Source organism: Musca vetustissima, unplaced genomic scaffold (genome assembly GCF_032173495.1).
Source record: "Musca vetustissima isolate MV318-11 ecotype Yass unplaced genomic scaffold, APGP_CSIRO_Mvet_v1 utg78681, whole genome shotgun sequence".
NCBI classification, from domain to species: domain Eukaryota; kingdom Metazoa; phylum Arthropoda; class Insecta; order Diptera; family Muscidae; genus Musca; species Musca vetustissima.
This window is the reverse complement of record NW_026885941.1, coordinates 18,775-45,438: the sequence shown is the minus strand read 5'-3', so window position 1 is coordinate 45,438 and position 26,664 is coordinate 18,775. Positions and strand designations below refer to the sequence as shown.

The 26,664-nt window shown below is 32.7% G+C and overlaps 1 protein-coding gene across 1 annotated transcript in view; it reads left to right on the top strand.

The window, feature by feature from the left end:
- LOC133333308 (putative nuclease HARBI1) overlaps positions 1–26,664 on the top strand; it is a 54,044-nt gene that overhangs the window by 13,369 nt on the left and 14,011 nt on the right. Inside the window, exon 2 of the mRNA XM_061541623.1 lies at positions 21,260–21,271. Within this exon, the coding sequence (XP_061397607.1) occupies positions 21,260–21,271 (12 nt within the window). The remainder of the gene's footprint in view (positions 1–21,259; positions 21,272–26,664) is intronic.

Here is a 26,664-nt window from a genome sequence, read left to right as displayed (position 1 = left end):
TAACGTTTAAATCAGGACTTTGGGGTGGCCAACTAGCACATTGAGATCCATATCTTTAAAATATTCCTTAATCACATTACTCCGCAGGCAGGGAGCGTTGTCCTGCTGTAAAATAAAATGACGCCCTATTAATTTCTGTCCAGAAGGCAATACGTGGTCCCTCAAATCAATAAATATTGATTTTGGTTCATGGTTCCGACAATTGGTACAAAGATACTGAGGCCATTAAGGGCAATATACCCCCAGAACATGACAGTCCCTCCATCATGAGCAAATTTTTGGTACACTGGAGCCTTTGTTCTCCGTTCATGTTGTGGAATTCGAACAAGAAATTTTCCTTTCGAAGAATTGTACTCGAAAGTATTCTCATCTGTCCAAAGAATGTTACTCCAGAACTTAACAGGCTTGTAAGCAAAAGACAAACGCTTTAATTTGCTTTGGTGTGAAATATATGGGATAACTCTGCTTATGTAAGTTTTAAAATTGTATTATTTCAAGCTTCGACGGATTGTTCTTTCACTTATTGATTTAGCTGAATGAGCATCTGCATCTTTTGGCTTTGGCTGCAGCATCTTTTGGCTTTAGTGTGACGTCTGCTCTAAATTTTCGTAGAATTTTCCTATCCTCATTAGTACACTATTAATGTTTCTAAATTTATTTATTTGATAATAAACAGTTTGACGCGATATATTAAATTATTTTCCTATATTTATAACACTTACACCAGAATTAAACTTCGAAACTATTGACGATCTTATGAAAGAGCTTATTTCGGCTACTTTTCCCATATCGTTTATGGGTAGTAACTAATTTTATGTTGGAAATATTATATAGGTTATCCGAGCTCTAAAAATATAAAAATAAACTGACTTTTACCAAAAGAAGATTGTATAATGACTAAATTAAAGATTTGTCAAAATACTTATGCCACACTCAATAATGATGTAAATTTGATTTTCGATCGGCAGAAAGAGAATGCCTAAATAATTAGAAGAAATATTTAGTGTATTTGTTGTTGTCTCCAGGACCATTGAATTTGACATAAACATGTTACCGTTAATCATTGCAGTCAAAGAAACAAAGTATCGACAAAAAATTCAAATTATCAAAATAATTGTCAAAAATAACGAAGTTGCGTTTTCTAGAAGTACAGACATAGCCCAATGGATGACCTATTGATATTTGTTTGAAGTCGATTTACATACTTCTATCCCATTGTAACAAACGAATATACATATATATATATATATATATATATATATATGTTTATGGATAGATCTAGGTAGTTTCACATTTAGATAAATATCACATATTTTATTTAATACAGTTTAATGACAATAGTCCTGTTTAATATACCCATAGTGGTGAAGGGTTTCATATAGTCGACCCCGTCCGACTTTACTACTTTCCTTACTGGTTTGAGTTAGTTAGATCAAAAAATATGTGTATGTAAGTATGTGTATGTTCTAATACTAATAATGCGATCATTAACATCGACTCTTTAGAGCCCAAGCTTTGCATATGAATTCTCATTATCATCCCATTTTCATATTTGGATGTGGACCTATGTAACCTTAAACAACAACTTATTGAAATGTTAAATTAAAATCAAGTTGTTCAAAAATGTGAGGATATAACAAATCCGATTACAAAATTTCACGATTTAGAGTTAAGGTACAAAACAGGCATTTACAATTAAAAGACGTATAAGGGGTCATAACTGTCAAAAACTATTTATTGAATTTTTCGAGTTATATACTGTTTTCAATATAAAAATCAAAAGGACAGTTGGATATGATCAAAATGATATTGTAATTAAGAAAGGACAAATAATATAGTGTAAAAACTCCAACGAAAAAAAACATTTGGTGAAATAAATTCTACAAAATTATAAACTGAATTGGAGTATCAGTTAATACTTTTTATTGACAAAAACTTAGTGGCAAATGTTTGGCAAGGCAATATTGATAGGGCAAAACAACGTTTGCCTGGTCAGCTAGTTCCATATAAGAAAAAAACGCATATAAGAAAGAAATCTCCGGTTTTTTTGAGTTTCTTATATTCGATATCTACTGTATAGGCCCACATAAAGGTCCCACTGAAACAGCCCAATGCTGTCGCTCAATAATTTGTCGGCGGCTACATAAACATAAGCGGCACTGTGCACATTTACATGTAAGGGTCGACCTAATTTTTTGCGCTCCTTACAAAAATACTCACCTTTTCACCTTTATAGGGTTTGTTAGACGTCCGTATTAACCAAACACGCAAGGACTTTATTTGCATTTGTGCCAATTGAAAGCGCCGAAAATGGATGAAAACATTTTTTAATTGATCGAAAAAATTTTTACTTTTATAGAAACACACATTGTTCTATGACTGAAATTCTATTTTCAAAAAGCAAAAAATCGAAAATACGCATTGTCAATGTTGATAATTTTCAACTTTATATTTTGATAAGCAATGCGTATTTGGGTAACGTTCATTGAAATATATGTATTTAACTTTTGAGGCAAATATATTCGTACGCATACGTATGAATTTAACCCTTTGAGCGCCGAATTTTTTTCCATAATATTAAAAATATTTTTTCGCACAGAATGTGAGTGCTTATACTGTAACTAGAAAAAATGCAAAAAATTAGATTCAAATTCGCTTTAGTTTACGAGTTACATAATGTTGCCTGTGGGCAACATTGGCCCATTGTGGTTATAAAATGAACAACGTTTAATCTTCAAATAAGTTATTTATTTTTATTATTTAGGAATGAAAAGTTAAAAAACAGTTTCTATTTTTATTACAGCATAAATGTACATTTACTACATGTAGTCATGGGAGTTGCAATCTTACATAATCTGCAACGTCCTTTTTCACCATATACAACCCAATGATTTATACCATCAAAGCGTGATGTGTTACTGGGATATGGTGTATACCTCCATTTTTTTGAACTTTTGTAACGGGGGGCGTTTGCTACTTCGATTCCAGCATAATATGAAACCAGATTGTCAGCGACTTTCGAAGGCCGTCATCTTTTTCTTGGAACATTTGATGCCGAAGCATTTGACGTTAATAATTCCTTTTCTATTTCCAGTTGAAAGTTTATTAATCTCATATGAGATCCCGTTTCGTTAGCTGTTACGAAATCTTTTCGATAAAGAAGACACACGAACTCAAACACCAGTAAAATGTGCGCATATACCACTTTCAAGCATATCGGCAAGGTCAACACCTCCCATGTACTTGTTGTAATCATGGACAATAGCTGGTCTTTGGATGCCAACATATTTTTTTGTTCTTTTCCACTCCAGCGTTTGCATAATCCGACAGGTTCTGCTTCAATATATGAAGATGCCAACTGAACTTCTTTATTGTCATACCAACGGACGCATACCAGACTGTGTTTTTTCTCAAACTTTTCATTAAATTAACCTCTTCCCCTTCTCCGAAGTTCATCATCTGAAGTCAACTTACAGTTTCCTAAACGGTTCTTCCGTATGGTACCAACAGCCAGTATTCCGTTCTCTTTTAGAGGTATGAGAAGGCTTATAGATGTGAACCAATTGTCAAAATATAACTTAAAATTCTTTTGTTTTGGAAGCTTTTCTGTCAAGTACAAAACTTTATGAGGTTTGGCCGGATTGTACTGTTTATATACTGAACGACCTGTAAATATAATAGAATTTATGTATGTGTTTATCTAATATAGAAGAATAATATCACCTTTATATGCAATGATTTGTTCGTCTATACATTGGTGTTCTTCTTGTCCTAAATTATTAAATTTAGTTTTAAAGCAGTCTAAAAGAGGACGACATTTGTAAAGTTTATCATATTTTTGATCATTTTTGTTAAGTTGTTTGCTGTTGTCATTGAAATGCAAACACTCAAATCAGCTACGTGGTAAAGATTTTCTTACATCAGTAAGATTTAGTCCATTGGACCACGCCATTTTTATTTGTGGTAATTTTATAACGCCTAAAATAGCAGAATTCCAATATAACGCTTGATTTCATGGTCACAACAATTAAATTCTTCTCCGTGTTTTTGAAGGCCGAATAAATTAGTTTGATGTGTAATATGGGATATGATATCATTATCAAAAAAGTATGTGAAATATTCATAGGGCGTTTTTATTAATTCCACCGAAATGTCTTCCACAGATTTCCACCTGCCTTCCGATATGGTACTGATTTTCATTTTAAATCCCTTGTTTTTGTCTTCACGTAGTTTATTTCATTAGGTTCATCCGTGTCAACATAAATATTTTCTTGCACATTTAACGCTACGGCTTCTTCTTCAGCCAGCAAATTATCTTCCAGTGCTTCATCCTCCTCATTACCAGTTTCATCATCCGTCGAATCATCCCAATCAAACTGCATTACCTGCTGTATATAACCAGCCGATAGTCCTTTTGATTGCGGCTTCATCACTAAAAAAATTATTACCACAATGGCCCGAAGTTGCTCACAAGCAACATTAATTTTCAAAAATTACACAACTTTACCTAAAGTTTTTATTTTTCCAAAAATTATTTTCTGTGGTATTTTTAATGCGTAAATATGTTTTTTAAACGAACACTAAGTTGATTTACTTATTTTGTTTAATTTTATAATTAATTATATTACACCAATAATATTTTCAGAGCACACTTTTTCATCGAACCACGTGATTTAAATAAAGCATTTCTTCAAAAGTTCCCGCTATTTTTCAATGCTTTCATTTCTCACTTATTCTTAAAACATTAACCCATTAACATAAACTTAATCTGAATAAATATGTAATACCACATGTGAGATATTAATACTCAAAGTTGTAAAATTGCCCACAGGCAACATTGGGCCACATAGGGTTAAGTACCACCCTAAACAATGTAAATAATGCAAATAAAAATACCCACATCCTCACATATGTTTATGTAGCCACCGGTAAATTCCAGTGAAGAATTCCAATATAGCTCAAACTGGTTTGCTATGACAATGCAAATTTCAGTTTGGGCAATAGTGACAAAGTGCCATTACAAAAAAAAAAAAAACGTGATATTAAAGAAATCTTTTTGCAGATAAACAGCATCAACAAGCAAAGTGGGTGCGAGTTAAACAGAAGACAAAACATCACAAGAACAAGTAACAACAAGTGGCGATACAGTGTATTAAAGTGCCAATACATAAAATAAAACTAAAACTTAAATCTATTGTTCTTAAAATTAAAAGTACCTAAAATTGGATGAAATTTCGTCTAATTAAAAAGATATTGAATTACAATTCTACAAAAAATGAAATCTACTTAAAACTATATGAATTTAAAACTATACTTAAAACTAGAAAATTTATTAAAACTAAATGGAAAAACCTTACTTAAACATATTCAAATAAAATCTAGTTAAAACCTACAAGCTATATATATATAAAATCTAAACCTAATATATATATGGTAAAAATGGCAATTATAGCAAAATGTTAGTAAATACATAAACCACAGATATATACGTGTGTACTAAATTCACAAACCACCTTTAGGTGTTGCCAATTCGCATTTTTTTATGAAAATGATAAAGGTAGATATATCACAATCAAAAACGAGATACTGATGAAAGAATTCGTACAATTCGAGTGCGAAGCGATTTAAATAATATACCGATTTAAATAATATTGTCTTTGTGCATATGTTTGTAACAGGCAAAAGGAATCGAGATAGAGCCTTGGTTCTTTTTGAGAATATGTATAGAATCACTTTCTGAGTCGATTTATGCATGTCCGTCCGTCTGTCTGTTGATGTTAGTCTACATGTACATGTACATTGATATGTACATTGATAAATATGGCACATTTACAGTCATAGGCATAATTATTTTGACAATTTGAATTTTATTTTTGAATCTCTACATTAAACATGTATTTTGTTTTTGTTATAGAGCTTTAAGCAATATTTATTAATTAAAATGGTTATATAAAAAAATTTTAGTTTTTTAAATGAATTACTTTTTGGTAATATTTTTTAAGCTGTTTTTATTTTTTTGACAAACTAATTATGCCTATGACTGTATGCTCAATTTTGTACGTTGTGCAAAATTTGATGTCAATCTGACAAACATGAGGAGTTTCATGCACAATTTACTTAAAATCGGATATATGAATATATGTATAGAAGCTATATCCAAATATGAACCGATTTCAACGAAACTTGTCACAGGTAAGGTTATACTATTTTCAGTACGTTTTGTTCCTATCAGCCATATATTGGTTCCTTGGTTCGTGAATTAGTTAAAATCTATCTATACTATAAGGGAGCTATATCTAAATCTCAACCGATTTTCACGAAACTTGGCACACATCATTCTGGATTAAATTCAGTACGCTATGCAACATAAGAACTTTGGTACATTATTTAGATTAAATCGGACGAATATATATATATATATATATATATCTAGATCTGAACCGATTTTCACATCATTCCAGCATCAATTCAGTATGCTATGCCAAATTTCGTGCAAATCGAAAGATATATGTGGTGCACCATTTACATTAAATCGGACGAAAATATATATGGGAGCTATATCTAAATCTGAACCGATTTTTCCCAATTTAAATGCGACTTGTGCATTGTTTTCAATTTAACACCAACTGACGGACAGACGGACGGACATGCATAAATCGACTCAGAAAGTGATTCTATGCATATTCTCAAAAGGAACTATGGGTCTATCTCGTTTCCTTTTGCCTGTTACAAACATATGCACAAAGACATAATACCCTGTACCACAGTGTGGTGAAGGGTATAAAAACCACATGTCTTAAAAAACAACAATTTATTTAAACATAAAAGCTCGATACAAAAAATGAGGACCTGTAAATATTAAATAATATATTTGTTTTAGGGGAATCTCACATATTTTCCTATTTTGACCACATACGATTTATAAGTCCTTTGAATCGTCAAAATCGGTGTAGACATTCTTGAGTTATAAACGATGTAACTAACACAAAGTTCGATTATTCCAATTTCCCGAATTTTTGATGTTTTTCTCAACATTTTCTTCGAAAAAACCTTCCCAGTGCAATTACAAACATTATTCCCATCTTTAAAACTACATTTGAGGAAACATAAAGGCACATATAAGTTACACAAAAAAAGCATGTAATGCGGAATTGCCTCCATGTAGAATTCGAATTTAATGTATTCTTCCCGAATATAAGAATATGTTCAATAATACCTTCCTATTTTGTTGACGTATTTGTAATCTTATATAGCGAATTACTAACATGATTGAACTGTATTGAATACTTTGATATACGCTTTCGTTTTTACTAATACATAAAAACATATGCCTTTGTATTGGCAATTTTCTCAAAAATATTCCTGGTGTTGTTTCCTTTCTTTAACGACACGACCAAGTTTCGGCCAGAGGCCCTGTAGGCCTATTCTGTAACTTTTAACAACATTCGATATATCACATAACATAACTTATATTTTCAAACTAAATAAATCTTGATTTTATGGAAAACGTGAGCAAATTCGGATACTGCGCACAAAAGTTATAGCGGTTTTAAATCTTGTATTTCAAATATAAATTAAATTAATTCCTATTTGTTGTAATTCGCGAATTTCTTCACAAATGATTAAACACATTTGTTTTCATTGCATACTTGTCAAATCACATTGAAATACCGTTTAACAGTCGCAAAAAACAAATAAAAGCATGAAAATATCTGAAAATAAAATAAACCTGTAAGGAAAGTGGTAAAGTCGGACGGGGCCGACTATATGATACCTTTCATCACTATGGGTATATTAATCAGGACTATTAACATAAAATTGGATGAACTAAAATATGTGATATTTATCTAAATGTGAATCGACTTAAATCAATTCATAAACATGTCATTCTTTTATTACAATGGGAAAAAAGTATGTAAAGCGACTTCAAACAAATATTAATTGGACATCCGTTGAGCTATGTATGTACTTCTAGAAAACGCAACTTCGTAATTCTATGCTCAATTTTGTACGTTGTGCAAAATTTGATCTCAATCTGACAAACGTGAATTTTAAGTAATTGACGCACCGATGGTGCGTCGCTAATGTTAGGGAATAAGGGAAATATATCTAAATCTCAACCGATTTTTACGAAACTTGGTACATATCATTCTGGACTAAATTCAGTACGCTGTGCAATATAACAACTTTGGTACATTATTTCCATTAAATGGGACGAATAGATATATATATATATATATATATCTAGATCTCAACCGATCTCCAATTCAGTACGCTTCGCCAAATTTCGTGTAAATGGAAAGATATATAGGGACTTTGGTGCACCATTGGCATTAAATCGGACGAAAATATATGTGGGAGCAATATCTAAATCTGAACCAATTTTCTCCAATTTCAATAGGGTTTGTCTTTGGGCCAAATAAGTGACATGTGCCAAATTTCATCCAAATCGGATCATAAATGCGACCTGTACTTTGTTCACAAAAATACATGGACGGACATGCATAAATCGACTTAGAAAGTGATTCATCCAAATCGGATCATAAATGCGACCTGTACTTTGTTCACAAAAATACATGGTTCTATGCATATTCTCAAAAAGTACCATGGATCTATCTCGATTATTATTGCCTGTTACAAACATATGCACAAACAAAATTAATTAAAACAAAACGTTTTTTGAATTTACGATTTTTTTGGTACGGTTAAGGGAATACAGCTTTGCCTTAATATTCTAAAATTCTAAAATGATCAACATTAATGCGCATGCGCTTTTCGTATAAACCGAATCAATCTCTTCCAAAAATAATCAATTTTTCGATGTTTCATTTAGCGGCCAAAGTGTCCCGCTCGATGCAGTTTACTATGCAAAAACCCTAAAAATTACACTACGTGCATACGTTTTTTATGGGCATCCGATTTCAGTAATCTCCAATGAAAATTGATTTTAAAAGAATTGGCAAAAAACCGCGGATGTGCCGCCACAATCAATTTTGGATAAAATACGCATATTATTCCCGTATCGATGTATTAATACCCTACACATCTATGTTGTCAGGGTATTATAGCTTTGTGCAACGCCAAGAGTTTGTAACGCCGCGAAATATTAGTTCTAGACCCACCTTTAAGTATACCGATCATCATATCTCGACTAGCTGAGTCGATCTAGACATGTGTGTCCGTCCGTCTGTCCATTATAATTTGTAAACACGATACAGGCCACAGTTATGGACTAATCTTCACGAAATTTTGCATGTAGGATTGGTTCTGGCCAATGAAGACCCCTATTGCTTTTGGTAAAGATCGGTTAATATTTAGGGGATGAAATGGACCAAAAACTTTAATTTTGTCGAATTTTCTGGTCGCTCTAGAGGCCGCAATTATGACCCAAACATCGCGAAATTGTAAATGGAGAAGGCCATTGGGCCAAAGAATAAGCATGCCTATTTTGATAAGGATTGGTCAATATTTAGCGGGTCAAATGCACCCTGACTTTTGTGTGAAAAATTACAAAATTTGTATTCTACGGCGTATATATTTACTCCTGAAGGACCTAGACCCGAGATGTTGACCGTATGTTGAAGAGGAGTGGTTGACCTTTAAATTGATACCAATTATATGATCGTATGTACTCAGATGTGGGAGTTATACGTAAATATTTAAAGGTGCTTACGTATTCAGATATCATTTAGTAACCCATTACCACACTAGAGGGCGGAAATATAGCGCTGATCGCTTTGAAATTTTCTATTAGATTCCAGTTATGGTCCAGGACAACGCCTATAATTTTCGGTAATGATCAGATAATTTTGGCATGAAGTGGACCGAAAACTTATTTTTATTTTGTGTTTTATTCGATTCGACCTATAGGCTACAAATGAAAGCCCAACATCACAACATAAAACACGGTAAAGACAATCTGGACAAGTACTGTCCTCGTCTACTGAATATTAGAATTAGGTCGCGAAATATTGGCAAAGCTCTGAATATAGAACCATAGAAAGTTAGATTTTGGTGGAAGTTGTGTAGGGTATCATATGTGCGGCCCCGTCCGACTATACTGCTCCGCTCACTGGTTTTGACCTATTTTCACACAGATTCACGTATATGACAATACAAACATGAATGTATGTAAAAACATTAAATGTATGTAAAAAAATTATTAATATTCGCCCCTTTTTCGGGTAGTTCCCACATAACCCCCTTTTTTACCCTGCACCATAGTATTTTGATCGTATTTTTCCACCAAATCGGCTGTAATTTAGTGTTTTGAGTTTTTAATAGGTACCAAATCTATCCACAAAAAATTATGGATATTTGTCCATTTTTTTGGATAGCCCTTTATTTTTCGGTATTTTGGGGTTCTTGAGCGCGTTTTTCTAACGAATACGTTGCAATTCTGTATTTTATACTGGTATATGGTAACAAATCTCAGTAATAAAAATTATTCATATTCGTATATATATTCTTGATCAGCGTAAAATTCTATGACGATCTAAGCATGTCCGTCTGTTTGTTGTAATCACTCTAGCGTCTAAACGAATTGAGATAGAACGCCAAAATTTTGCATAGAGTCGTCTTTTGTCTGCAGGCAGGTCAAGTTCGATGATGGGCTATATCGGTCCACCCCCAAATTTTGCGATATTTGGGGGCTTTGATCGCATTTTTCGACCGATTTCGTTGAAATTCGGTACATTGAGTTCTCATTGGGTAGCAAATCTCTACATAAAAAATTATATATATAGGTCAATTTTTTCGGGTAGCCCCCAATTTTCGATATTTTGAGGTTCTTGAGCGCGTTTTTCAACCGAATTCCCTGAAATTTGGTATTTTGTAGTCGTATATGGTAACAAATCTCCCCACAAAAAATTATTAATATTCACCGCTTTTTAGGGGTAGTCCCTATATAACCCCCTTTTTTATATTAAAATAGTTACCCTACAAAGACTATTTAGCCATCTGTTGTAAGCATTCCGCCTTCTAAAGATATTGCGATAAAAAAAACACAAACATGAGGATAATGAAATATATCGGCAGACTTTTAGGCATATCCTCAATATAGTGATACCTCCTGAAGGAAAGAAATGAGATAAACAATTAAATATTAAATATTAAATATTTGGTTCAAAATTGGCATATACCGGTCATTAATTAGGCATAGCCCTCATATAATGATATCCCCAAAAATATTCACTATTTCCTACACTATTGGTCTGTTCCCGTACTGCAAGAATCTACTACTTTTTACTACGATAACGAATTTTCCTTTATGATATCGAAGAAAATAGTTAAATCTAGTAGATTCTTGCAGTACGGGAACAGACCATATGTAATCAATATTGGTCCCCCTTTAGGCATAGCCTCATATAACTTTGTAATCTAAATTACAGTAGTTTGAGGATTTTATACTCTACCATGCGTTATCAATATCAGTCCACTTTTTGGATCTTACAGATTTTAGGAAAAATCCCCATTAAATATTGCCTAAGTTCGTATTTGGTGTACATAATGGTTTACATTAATCGGTTTGTAGAATTATCGGTATATGCCCACTTTTTGGTATGTTCCCTAATTTTCATTGCATGTATCTGTCAGTATAACTATGGTGGAGGGTATCCAAAGTTCGGCCCGGCCGAACTTAACGCGTTTTCACTTCTTATATTAAAATAGTTATCTAATTTGTTCCGCGTTTTGGGTATGGTGCTAAGACTCTGTTGCAATATTTCAACTGCGGAGGATATCGAGATAAAAAAAACTAGAACGTAAAGTTCGATAATGAACCATAGCCCGTATTTAGAGCTAGCCCCTGTGTGGGAGGTACCAGAAGGAGTGGACCGATATTCCCCATCTTCGAACTTGAACTAAGTTTGGAAGAAATAATAAGATGGACTAAGTTTGGGTGAAATCAAAATTTTCTGAAACAAATTTGGTCCAAAGAAACATGGGGTCTAGAACCAATATTTCGATGAGGTTCATTTTCTTTCATAAGTCTGAGAGTATAATTATCCATTAAAAATGTATGAAATTTGTATCATGGTTTACATAATCGGTTTGTAGAAAAGTCGGTATAGGTCCAGTTTTTGGTATTTTCCCTATATTTTCATTTCATGTACCTGTCAGTATATTTACTTGTTTACATTACCAACAACACAGCTTCCACTCATCTTATTGTTTATTAACAATATTTTAAGATTTTGACAAGAACACGCCATTTTATAGAAATGAATTTAAATTATGTGTAATATGTTCATATTTCGCGAGTTATAAGCTTGCAAACCTTAGTTTCAAGGAATTTGAAAGATTTTTGTAATTTCCCATATATAGACATTTTTCTTTTGTGAATTCATATCAAAATTTATTAGAACACTAGCTGAACCCGTGGCGCTTCGCTGCTCCTACTTAAGTATTAACATAGGGTAGTCCACGTAAATGCAATGTTTTTTTAAAGAACCTACCATTTGATGGAATTTACCCTTCTGCTAAACCTACTGCAGTACCCTTTATTCCCATTACCACCAACTTTTATTTCTGTATTTTCAGCAGTTTGCCCATAATATGGTTTGAATCCCTTTCTCGCTCCGATTAATATCACAAAGATCCTTGCTGCATAATCCTTGCTAGGTTGAAAGAATATATCATCACAACTTTATATTTTTACCGAACCTAGATTTATAATTGGACTTAACTGTAATTCCATGGTATTTTTAAGAAACTAAGGTCAATTCCGAAGATGGAGTGACGATAATCCACCAGAGATTTTTAATCCGTTTTTTTTCATTTGTATATCTCACTTATACTGTTGATACATACTTTTATAGAATTAATACGCGTTATCTCCAATAGATGTACAATTTCTAAAATTGAAATGTTTTTTTTTCAAAATGACAAAATGAAAAAATTATAATGCCAATATTTTTTCAATTTACACAAATTTTTATCCATTATGAAGAGATGAAAAACAGCAGACGTTAACGGAATTATTTAACTGGTGGTTATTGTTATTACTGATAATGACATAATATGACCAAAAATTATTAGTCGAAAATTCTTGATTTGAATTAATTATTTAAATCCTGGTCATTTAAGATTGGATGTGTAATTATCTGAGTATAATACACACGTTTATGAACAAATTTATTTAAGATTGGAATAGAAAATATATATTAGTTCAGAGGTATGATTACTTTTGATGCTATAAATTCAAAAGTCAACAAATTGTGATTTTGTTTTCTCTCACAGCTTTCTGAAAACACTCAGTTAATCATTTTCTAATTTTTTTTTGGTCTAGATTGTAGTAGACTGGGCCGACTATATGATAGCTTTCAACAATTGTTCATATGTATCCTAAGAAGGACCATTGAGATGAAATTGAACGAACTTAAATATGTGATCTTTATCTATAAATGAACCGACTAACATCAATCCAAGAGATTAAATTTCATTCGGGCAGATTTAGAGTCGTTTGCGTAAAATGGGACAAATTTATTTATAGAAAACTTGATACACTCTACTCGGAATGCCGCACTGTTAATAATTTAATCTCAATCAGACACCCGTTAAGAGTATATATGGAATCTATTTCTGCATCTGCAGCAAAACGCTATAACATCATTCAAGTCTCAATTTAATACGTTGTGCAAAATTTCGTGTAAAGCGAACAAACATTAAGAGTTTTATGCACCATTTACCTAAAATCGGAAAAACATATATATGTCGGAACTATATATACATCTGAACCGATTTCAACGAAACTTCTCAGAGATTAATTTATAACTTCAGTAAATTGAACAAAATTATATGATAATCCGACAAACTTTGGGCCTTTAGAGCACAATTTACATATCTATAGATATATGTATATCTAAATCCTGACCGATTTTCACGAAACTTCGCACACATGATTCTAACCTTAATGCAGTACGCTATGCAATTTCGTGCAAGTCGAAAGATCTAGATCTAGTTTAGTACGCTATGTCAAATCTTGTGCAAATCGAAAGATATATAGGGACTTTGTGCACAATTTACATTAAATAGGACGAAAATACATATGTGAGCTATATCTAAATCTGAACCGATTTACCCCAATTTCAATCTCCTTGCCTTGGCCAAATAAATGAGCTGTGCCAAATGTCACTCAATTCGGACAGACGGACGGACGGGCATGCATAAATCGACTCAGAAAGTGATTGATGACAAACAAATAACAGCTGACAAATCTTGATTTACTCTATCTTGATTTACAAACCGAGTTGATTTAGATGATAGTCTCCTTTTGCTCGAAATCCTATACTAAATCGAGATAATTTCGAATACAATCCTTCCTAACGAAAATCGTCCTATCACAAATTATCAGTACCATATTTTATCAGTGTCCATATTTTAGCGTGATCCCATATAATGGTACCTCCCTAATCTTCGTGTTATATGGAATTTAGGCACGTTTTTAGCAAAAAATGGCTGTAATTTTATATTGTGGGTTCTTATTGGATAGAAAATCTCACTACCAAAATTAACATTGTTGACTCATGTTTTGTAACTATTGAAACTAATTTCATCCTTTCACCTACAGACCAAACAAATTATCAAAATACCTTTAACCGTTCAAAGGTTCATAGATTTGGCGAAGAAAAAATGATTCTAAACCATTGTGAGATGGCGCCAACTGAATTAAAAACCATGTGGTATTATAATATACAGTTTCGGCAAAAATAGTAGAAACAAACATAACATTGTAGTTTGAACGTTTTTTTGTCGGAATAGAAAGGCGGATTTTAATAATATGCACATTAATTTGAAGGTTTATTTATGTTCATCTTTGGCATACCTCCTTTCCTGTTTCTCTGACCGATTTTTTTCATACGGGGGTTTTAGTTATAAAGTTGTCATTTTTAGTCCCAATTTTTATTAGGTGCGTTTGCTTGCGGCAAGCCTTCGTTTGTAAGAAAGAAGGGCAAAGGGAATAGAAATGGAAAAAAATCGCTCGTACCGGCAATTCGTTTTGTGAATTTTGTATTGTAGTGCAATCTGCTGATTATTTGTTTACATTTATTTTTAATTCGTATATTCAATTTCTATGTGAAAATATACATATTTTCAACAAATAATAATTAAAATATATATGTAAATATTCTGATATATTCTATCCAGGTTAATGCAAGGTACATTAAGAAGGTAACCGTATCAAACCAGCTGATGGTAACATTCTATGTCATAACAATTTGTTGTTGGTTTTTTTTTCAAATCCATTTCCAAATAACAATTGAACTACATTTACAAATAACGAAAAACAACGGTTAAAAAAGAATGGCATAGCGGTAGAGACTCTAGCGGTAGAGACTTTAGCGAGATGAGACTTTAATAAGAAGACAATGGAATCGAAAACAAGACTTTGGGATCAACATAGATTTGGTTCGATGGGACCTTTTTATGTTCTCTGTATGTTACTGTTTTTTTTTTTCAAATTTTATGTGAGGGGATAAACACACTACGGAAAAATGGTCCAAATCTTGTTACCAATTTATACACCCGATGGCACCAACATTCTTGCATTCTTTTGATGTTATCTTTTTATACAAATATCAGATATTTACACAAACATTTACAATTATTAAAGTATTCAAAAAATAAACAAATAATTTGAATTTTTCAAAATGCTTAATTTTGATTGGTGGGAGTAAATTAGTTTCGAGTTTTTTACGTCAAGGCGAAATTATTATTATTCTCCTTGTTAGAATTTTGACATATCATATTCCCAATTCGCCGATGCGGCTACCTTATATATCTACCTAGCATTAATGTATATATATTAGCATCTCTTGTATGTACCCAAAGTGGTGAATGGTATCATATAGGCCACGTCCGACTTTTGAATATTCCTTACTGGTATATATGTATAGTTTAAAACTAAGAATGCAGCACTGGATGTATTTTTCAATTAATTCTATGAACTCGTTCTGTATTCTTGGACTCAGGTATGTTGAATTTTTGGGTGTACTCTCCAAACATTTTAAAGTATTTAGTAGGCTTTACTTCCCCTCAAGGCGATGTCTTCCTTTTTACACAATAAAATTATCTCAATGGCCTCTTTAACTTTATAATTTTGTTATTTTTTTGTTTTTGCAAAATAGTCAGGCTGAATCCCAGTTTGTTATTTTTATATAAAAAAACAACAACAACTATTTATTAGTCGTTGTGTGCATTTGTCGCGATGTGACAACACACAACAGTGGGAAAGATATGGTAATGTTTGTAAATGCCTTGTTAACCTCGAAGTGAGGCACCAGTAAAATTCTCATGCAGTTTATGTCGTTGCATGTTACAAGAGATATTTGAGTATGAAAGGTTTTTTGTATAGAAGCAATAGCTTCTGGGGAGAATATCCCAACAAAAAACTAAGGGAACTGAAGGGGATCAGTGGCGTGATCCGAAACTATAGTCTTTCCTGCCTTACTCCTCGGGAAACAATGCCATACATTCCCCACTAATAAACAGTTATTTTTTATAAAAACAACAAACTGGGATTCAGCCTGACTATTTTGCAAAAACAAAATACAAATGGTATCCCAAATAAACCGCCTACACTACTTTTGTTATTTCAATATATCTGAAGCAGGGATGGAAAATTCAGTACAATGGTATTTTTTTCAGTACTTTCATAATTCAAAGACCAGTAAGGAAAGTAGTAAAGTCGGACGAGGCCGACTATATGATACCCTTCACCACTATGGGTATATTAAACAGGACTATTAACATGAAATTGGATGAAATAAAATATTTGATATTTATCTAAATGTGAATCTACCAAGATCTATCCATAAAGTATGTAAATCGACTTCAAACACATATAAATAGGTCATCCGTTGGGCTATGTCTGTACTTCTAGAAAACGCAACTACGTAATTCAATGCTCAATTTTGTACGTTGTGCAAAATTTGATGTCAATCTGACTAACTTGAGGAGTTTGATGCCCAATTTACTTGAAATCGGTCGAAAATATATATGGAAGCTCTATCCAAATATTAAGCGATTTCAAACAAAATTGTCACAGGTTGGTTTATACTAATTTCAGAACTTTTTGTTCCTATCAGACTATTGGTTCCTTGGTGCGTCAATTACTTAAAATCAATCTATAATAAAAGGGAGCTATCTCTAAATCTGGATCGATTTTCACGAAACAAGGCAGACAGTACTATAGGCTCAATTCAGTACGACATGCCAAATTTCGTGCAAATCGAAGGATATATATAGGGACTTTGGTGCACCATTTATATGAAATCGAACGAAACTATATATGGGAGCTATATATAAATCAGGATCGATTTTCACGAAACTTGGCCGACATCATTCTAGACGTAAATGATTAGGCTGTACCAAATTTCGTGCAAATCGAAGGGTGTATAGGGACTTTGGTGCACCATTTACATGACATCGAACGACACTATATATGGGAGCTATATCTAAACCTGGACCGATTTCCACGAAACTTGGCAGACATCATTCTAGGCTCAATTCAGTACGTTATGCCAAATTTGGTGCAAATTGAAAGATATATAGGGACTTTAGTGCACCATTTACATGAAATCGGACCAAACTATATATGGGAGCTATATCTAAATATGGACCGATTTCCACGAAACCTGGCAGACATCATTCTAGACCTAAATGATTAGGCTGTACCAAATTTCGAGCAAATCGAAAGATATATAGGGACCTTTTGCATTAAATCGGTTAAATATATATATGGGAGCTATATCTAAATCTGAACCGATTTTTTCCAATTTCAATAGAGTTTGTCCTTGGGCCGAATAAGTGACCTGTGCCAAATTTCATCCAATTCGGATCATAAATGCGACCTGTACTTTGTTTACAATTTAACATGGACAGACAGACGGACGGACGGACATGCATAAATCGACTTAAAAAGTGATTCTATGCATATTCTCAAAAGGAACCATGTGTCTATCTCGTTTCCTTTTGCCTGTTACAAACATATGCACAAAGACATAATACCCTGTACCACATTGTGGTGAAGGGTATAATTATCGGTAAATTATCGATCGTTATCGATTGCTGATAATTTTATATCAACAATTTACCACCTTTAACAAAAAAGGTGGCAATTAGAAAAAGTGAAAGAATAAAAGCAATAAAAGTGATTTAAGAACAGCTAAAAACCAGAAGACGCCACTAATATGTATCAAAAATTTGTCACCTTAAACTAAAAACGCGGACAATTAGGAACATTTAAACTATAAAAGTGATTTGAGAACAGCTAAAATCAGAAGAGGCTACATAATTTGGATATACCAAACTACATATAACCCGTTCAATGGATTCAGCTAAAAAAGGGTAATATTTGATACGATACTTCGTGTATTTGTGTATAATTCTAAATAATGTGTTTTAGGACAAAAAAGAAATATGCTGCAGGGTTTCGTGAGGAATGGAAGGAAAAATTTCCTTGGCTTAATCAGGTAAAAGGGAGATAAAAAGGAGATATATCAAAAGAACGAAACCGTCTACAATTAGAAAGTGTATCAAATCTTATAAGGACAAAATATATTCTCAAATCACAAAATGCTTGCTGTTATGACTATAAAATTCCACAACATTTTATTAAGAAATAATAACTGTATATTTATTTACACAGAACGTTTGTAAAAGATAATCATGATCTCTTTTTTATGTTCCTTCATCTATATATGAAATTTTAACTATATATTTTTAAAGCAAAAGTTTTGTAAAATATACACATGATCTCGTATTTTATGTTCCTTAAATCGATATATGTATATATATATATACATCTAAATATATAAATGAATTTGTTATGTTTGTATTTTAAATGAATAAAAATTTTTGCTTCGTTTTTCTTAGCAAAGTACCTTCTTATTAAAAAAAGTACCGTTTTAGTACTTTTTAAAAATTTTGATTTTCCATCCCTGATCTGAAGCTTTCTGAAGTTTGTCCGTAACATGTTCTAAACGTTTTGAAACATCTTTCATGCTCCATATAAAGTCCTAAGTCCTTATCATCGCATCTTTGTGATATTCCATTTTTTCGTGGGCGGTAAAGCATTCAATAGCATCTTTCCAATTTGTAAGAAGGTGTGTCAGAAGTAATTTTGGGACTCGTTTTTTTGAAAATAAGATGACGACATAACAAAAATCACTTTTTGCTAAATCTGAATATGCGATACAAGAAACCCGTGGACCGGGACGGGTATAATTAAAATAAATAAGTGAAAAAGCGTTAAGTTCGGCCGGGCCGAACTTTGGATACCCTCCACCATAGATATACTGACAGGTACTAGAAATGAAAATAATGGGAACATACCAAAAAGTGGACCTATACCGACATTTCTAAAAAGGGATTATGTAAACCATAATAAAGAATTCAGTTATTTTCAATGGATAATTATACACTGTGGCTAATTGAAATATCGATTCTAGACCCCATGTATCTTTGGACCAAATGCGCTTCAAAAAATTTAGATTTCATCCAAACTTTGTCAATCTTATTATTTCTTCCAATCTTAGTTCAAATTCGAAGATGGGGAATATCGGTCCACTTTGTCTGGAACCTCCATACAGGGACTAGGTCTTAATGCGGGTTATAGTTCATTATCGAACCTTACCTTCTACTTTTTTTATCTCGATATCCTCCGCAGGTGAAATGATTACATCAGAGTCTTAGAACCAAACTCAAAACGCAGAACAAATCAGATAACCATTTTAATATAAAAAAGGGGGTTATATGGGGACTACCCCAAATTGGGGGCGAATATTAATAATTTTTGGTAGGGAGATTTGGTACCATATACGACTACAAAATACCAATTTGCAACAAATTCGGTTGAAAAACGCGCTCAAGAACCCCAAAATACCGAAAATTGGGGTTACCCTTATATGGGGGCTATCCGAAAAAATGGACCTATATTCATAATTTTTTGTGGAGAGTTTAGGGACCTATTAAGAACTCAAAATACTAAATTACAGCTTATTCTGCAGAAAAATACGATAAAAATCCTCAAAATACTGAAAATTAGAAGGTATCGTTATATGGGGGCTATCAGAAAAAGTGGACCTATATTTATAATTTTTTGTGTAGACATTTAGTACCCAATAAGAACTCAATGTACCAAATTTCAGCGTATTCGGTTGAAAACCAACCTGTGAGAAGTTTGTTCTCGCTGAATATTTGAACCCCAATATACCGAAAATTGGGGTTAGTCAGATACTGTTATATGGGAGCTATGCCTAAACGTGGACCCATAATTTAGCCAATTTCAATTTGACCTGCCTATTCAAAAGACGATTATATTTCTCTTTTATGAAAAATTTTGGCCTATCTCCATTCGTTTATACGCCAGAGTGATTACAACAGACAGACGGACATGGCTATATCGTCATAGAATTTTACGCTAATCAAGAATATATATACTTTATAGGGTCGGAGATGATTATTTCGATGAGTTACAAACGAAAAAAAAAATTAATATACCCTCCATACTATGGTGGAGGGTATAAAAACGTGCCGGGTCTGGTATACATAATAGGAAAAAGTGAAAAAGCATTAAGTTCGGCCGGGCCGAACTTATACTGACAGATACTTGCAATAAAAATATAGGGAACATGCCAAAAAGTGGGCATATACCGATAATTTTACAAACCGATGTAAACCATTATATACACCAAATACAAACTTCAGCAATTTTTAATGCGGATTTTTCCTAAAATCTGTATGATCCAAAAAGTGGACTGATACGCATGGTAGAGTATAAAATCATCAAACTACTGTAATTTAGATTACAAAGTTATATGAGGGTATGCCTAAAGGGGGACTAATATTGATTACATAGTGTAGGAAATAGTGAATATTTGGGGATATCATTATATGAGGTATATGACCTCATATAATGATACGACCGGTATATGCCAATTTTGAACTCAATATTCTACTGGTTTATCTCAATTCTTTCCTTTAGGAGGTATCACTATATTGGGGAGATGCCTAAATGTCTGCCGATATATTTCACTATAGTCATGTTTGAGTTTTTTTATCACAATATCTTTAGAAGGCGGAATGCTTACAACAGATGGCTAAGTAGTCTTTGTAGGGTAAAAATTGACTATTCCCCGTAACGACTACCCAACCGCAACACACGGAACAAATCATATAACTATTTTAAAATAAAAAATGGGGTTATATGGGGACTACCCCTAAAAAGGGGTGAATATTAATTATTTTTGGTGTGGAGATTTGTTACCATATACGACTACAAAATATCAAATTTCAGCGCATTCGGTGGAAAAACGCCATCAAGAACCTCAAAATATCGAAAATTGAGGGGGAACCTTATATGGGGGCTATCCGAAAAAATTGACCTATATTTATAATTTTTTGTGGAGAGATTTGCTACCCAATAAGAACTCAAATTACTAAGTTACAGCCACTTCGGTGAAAAAATCCGGTCAAACCACCCCCCCCCCCCCAAAAAAAAACTGGAAATTGGGACCTATATGGGGGCCACCAGAAAAAGTGGACCTATATGTATAATTTTTTGTGAGGAAATTTGGTACCCAATAAGATCCCCATGTGCCAAACTTCAGCAAATTCGGTTGAAAACCGCGCTCAAGAACCCTAAAATACCTAAAAAGCGGGGGGGGGGGGTACCCTTATATGGGGGCTACCCGAAAAAATTGACCTATATTTATAATTTTTAGTTTAGAGGTTTGTTACCCAATAAGAACTCAAAGTACCGAATTTCAGCGAATGCGGTCGAAAAATACCGCAAGATTGGGGGTACCCTTATATGGGGGCTATGCGAAAATATGGACCCATATTTATAATTTTTAGTGGAGAAATTTGCTACCCAATAAGAACTCAATGTACCAAATTTCAGCGAATTGAGTTGAAAAACGCGCTCAAGAATCTCAAAATACCGAAAATTGTGGGGTACCCTTATATGGGAGCTACACAGTGGGAAAAATACCGATCTAGCGCGCAGAAAATAAAAAAATGAACTTGAAGGAAACTTTAAAACATTAATGCAGTATAAAATAATCCGAATTAATAAGTTAGAACGGAATAACGGTACATTTAAAATATATATTTTATCCAATGTTAAAAATGGTATTTTTTAGCTATAAAACTGCAATGGTCGTGTGCATTCTGTGAATATATATTGGTATTTAATTAAATGGAATAGGTGAATAACCCATACGTTATTTTTATTTAGGTGTTTCGGGCTAAATATATGTAAGGTCCCTTTTTTAAATTCCTTCAATTAAAATAGGGGTTTCGTATGGAGTGCAGTCGAGTTCAGCGTTGATTTCTTTATTATTATTTTTTTTTGTCTGTCTAGAACATCATACTAAATTTTTTCCTGCGACTTCCTGCGACTCTCGGATTTATGACATTTTTTTTAAATACCAATTTGGTGTAGGAAGCTTTTTTAAGGTTTTGTTCAAATAAAATTAAAAATTTGTGAATTTTGTTGATATAATTGATCAAATATGACTTGGAATAGATCACAGCATAGCAGATAAGAAAAATACACGTTCAAAATGCCCGTCCTAAGGTTCCAGTGTAATGGGTGTGAGTATGAAAATGAGGGTATTTAAGTAAGCTGCTCAAAACATTGATTTTAAACTCATGCACTGAATATGCATTTATTCCAAATGTCTTTCTAAATAAAAATTGAAATAACAACGAATTCGGTTGTAAGAGTCTACTCAAATACCGCAGGTAAAGGGTCTACTTTATGAACCCTGAAAAAATATCATTGGTGTAACTTTCATATATACACTGTTTTACCTACATTTATGGTTTTCGCTATAAGCAAATTACAACAAAATTTCGTCATTAACACCAAACATCAACTTATACGAATAAGGCCTGTCTACCTTACATGCAAGGATTCGATGTTTAGAATGTATATTGCACATTTCATACCGACTGGTTTTAAAAATGTGGAAAATTAATAGCACCGATCGCCCACTTTTCGAAGAAAGGAAGGCACGTATCATTAATGATTTGAAGGAAGAAATGCACATTATTGTGGACACTCCTAAGTCAGTATCCGGAACAACAAATGATTGCAATACTGCTAAGCGTTTTTTTAGCCAACCTGTCTTGGCATCGTCGATAACTGGTGTTGATGAAAAATTAATTAAAAATTTTAGTATCATCCTTGTGTTTGTGTTTGCCCTTAACCCACTTTTTACCCTCCAAATGTTTCGAAGTTTTTAAAAAAAGCTCCCATTTTAGGAGTACTATTAGTTGTAACGAAAGATGTTGCTTATTAAAAAAATTTTAAAAGCTTCAAAATAGTAATTTTCAGCTAAAAATTTAAGTTTTTTTCTAAAAAAATCGGCGCTTAGTGGGTTAATAAAAAAATTGCTAAATTTTTTCATAAAATATAAAATACAGTAAAACATCTATTTTTTCATAAAATATAAAATACAGTAAAACATCTACTTTTATTTTCTGCGCGATAGATCTCCATTTTTTCCCACTGTGAGCTATGCCTAAACGTGGACCGATAAAGCCCATCTTTGAACTTGACCTGCCTGCAGACAAAGACTCTATGCAACATTTTGGCGATCTATCTCAATTCGTTTAGACGCTAGAGTGATTACAACAGACAGACAGACGGACATGGCTATATCGTTATAGAATTTTACGCTGATCAAGAATATATATACTTTATAGGGTCGGAAATGATTATTTCGATGAGTTACAAAAAAAAATATTCAGCGGTTTTTAATATTTTATGCAAAATGTATGATGTGTTTTGACATATTCTTCACATTTTTTTTATGATTTCGTCTAACATTTTGTTACATTCCCTGTGAAGGGTATAACGACACCTTTACCACTAAAATCGCCTTGAAATATAATTCTGCTAGAGGAATGGGAAATATAAGTAGACAAAATATGTATAATAATGTTGTAATAATTCGGCTTCCAATTCTGCTACTACAATGTAAACCTTGTTTCTATTTTTGTTTCGCCACTGTAGTTATGAAAAAATTATGTTGTTTTGGAAAACAATATTTTTCATAAAGAACGATTTAAGAAGTGTATTGAAAAATATTCTAAACAAATAGATGCTTAATCAAAACATTTTGTATGTGCGGGCCCAATTATATGACATACACTGTATATTCATTATATTTCTAGTTTTCAATAAATATTAGTGTTCATGAGTTTTCAAACATCACTGTTTCACGATAAAATAAATAATGAAAAAATCGAGGATGAAATATGATACGCTATGCATAAAATCGCTCTCAATTGCTGATTCCACAGTTTGAAGCAGAGGATTTGTTATATGAATACCAAACAAAAACGTTATCGCAGTTCAATCGGAATAAAAATATTTCCGATTTCAGTTGGCATGGTGGCCTTACGAAAGAAACAACTTGCTGAGATCAGAAGGAAAAAAAATTTTTGTTGCTGAATTACAATTTTATAAAAGTAAAATAAAAATCAACCCAAAATTCAATATTTTCTGTGAATATGTGAACAAAGAACAGTGATTGTGAAATAATAACATATCCGGAATTCAAGTTCAGAAATACTGACTATGGTAATTATGCTACGGAGAATCTATGTTCAAACCGGGAGTACACAAAATCAATCGAAATAATGTCCATATAAACAAGGCATATACATTAGGCCATCCAGTAAAGACAGTTTTGAATTTGAATTTCAATAAAAAAAAACCAGTAAGGAAAACATTTTGTATGTGCGGGCCCACTATATGATACCCTTCACCACTATGTATATTCAGGACTATTATAATTTATACGTGATATTTATCTAAATGTGAATCTACCTAGATCTGTCCATAAAGTATGTAAATCGACTTCAAACAAATATAAATAGGTCATCCGTTGGGCTATGTCTGCACTTCTAGAAAACGCAACTACGTAATTCTATGCTCAATTTGGTACGTTGTGCAAAATTTGATGTCAATCTGACTAACATGAGGAGTTTGATGCCCAATTTACATGAAATCGGGCGAAAATATATATGGAAGCTCTATCCAAATATTAAGCGATTTCAAACACACTTGTCACAGGTTAGGTTATACTAATTTTAGAACGTTTTGTTCCTATTGGTTCCTTGGTGCGTAAATTACTTAAAATCAATCTATAAGGCAGACATCACTCTAGGCTCAATTCAGTACCTTATGCCAAATTTCGTGCAAATCGAAAGATATATAGGGACTTTGGGGCACCATTTACATGAAATCGTACGAAACTATATATGGGAGCTATATCTAAATCTGGACCGATTTTCACGAAACTTGGCAGGCATCATTCTAGGCTCAATTCAGTACGTTATGCCAAATTTCGTGCAAATCGAAAGATATATAGGGACTTTGGGGCACCATTTACATGAAATCGGTCAAAACTATATATGGGAGCTATATCTAAATCTGGACCGATTTTCTTGAAACTTGGCAGACATCACTCTAGGCCTAATTCAGTACGTTATGCCAAATTTTTTGCAATTCGAAGGATATATAGGGACTTTGGGGCACCATTTACATGAAATCGGACGAAACTATATATGGGAGCTATATCTAAATCTGGACCGATTTTCACGAAATTTGGCAGGCATCATTCTAGACCTAAATGATTAGGCTGTACCAAATTTCGTTCAGATATATACTGTTTACATTAAATCGGTAAATATATATATATGGAGATATCTATCTGAACCGATTTTTCCCAATTTCAATAGGGTTCCGGGCCAGTACCAAATTTCATCAATCGAAATAATGTCCATATAAACAAGGCATATACATTAGGCCATCCAGTAAAGACAGTTTTGAATTTGAATTTCAATAAAAAAAACTATGGTATACATTCAAAAAATGCAGAAATGGATTTTTATTCAAAAATAAATTTGTTTAAACGTGAAAAATATATTTCAAATCTTGGAAAAAACAAATGAATTGCTGACGAAAAATGTGTGTGGTGATCAATTTGTGTGAATTCGATGCCGGTAGCTAAGGGATCACAGGTAATGCTCCTACAACGCCACAACTTTTTAATAGTCATTGTAATAATATTTTAATGTTTGTTTATTTGATATTGAAGTTTTTATAAAAGCATACACGTTGCTGAAGACGGTTTTTATGTATGTATGTGCAAATCTACGTAATGTTTTTTAAACACCTTTGACTATATGAAGGAATTATGTAGTAAATCCCAAATTAATAGAACGACGAGTTTCGACGAGTACCACTTTGAAATAAGAATGCAAATTAAGCACAAATTTATTTCACCACAACATGCGCATACACAACATCAAGTAAGTACATTCCGCAAATAAAAAAAAATAGTACCGCAAATAATAAATAATATAAATATAAAATTCTTATATTATAGGAAATTTCGAGTGATTTGAAAATCAACTAATAGGAAATATGTATATTACCCCAGGAATATCGACAGGTTTGCACAAAAATATTCAAACACATAATATGTTCAAATATGACAAAACCTATATATTGATGTGGTATGCAAAGAGTGTAACATAGTGAGTTATAAATGTAAGAATTTTATAATTAATATACATATATAATTAATACAACCAATATAATGGATACATAGTGTATTATTATTTAAAACTATTTGACACATA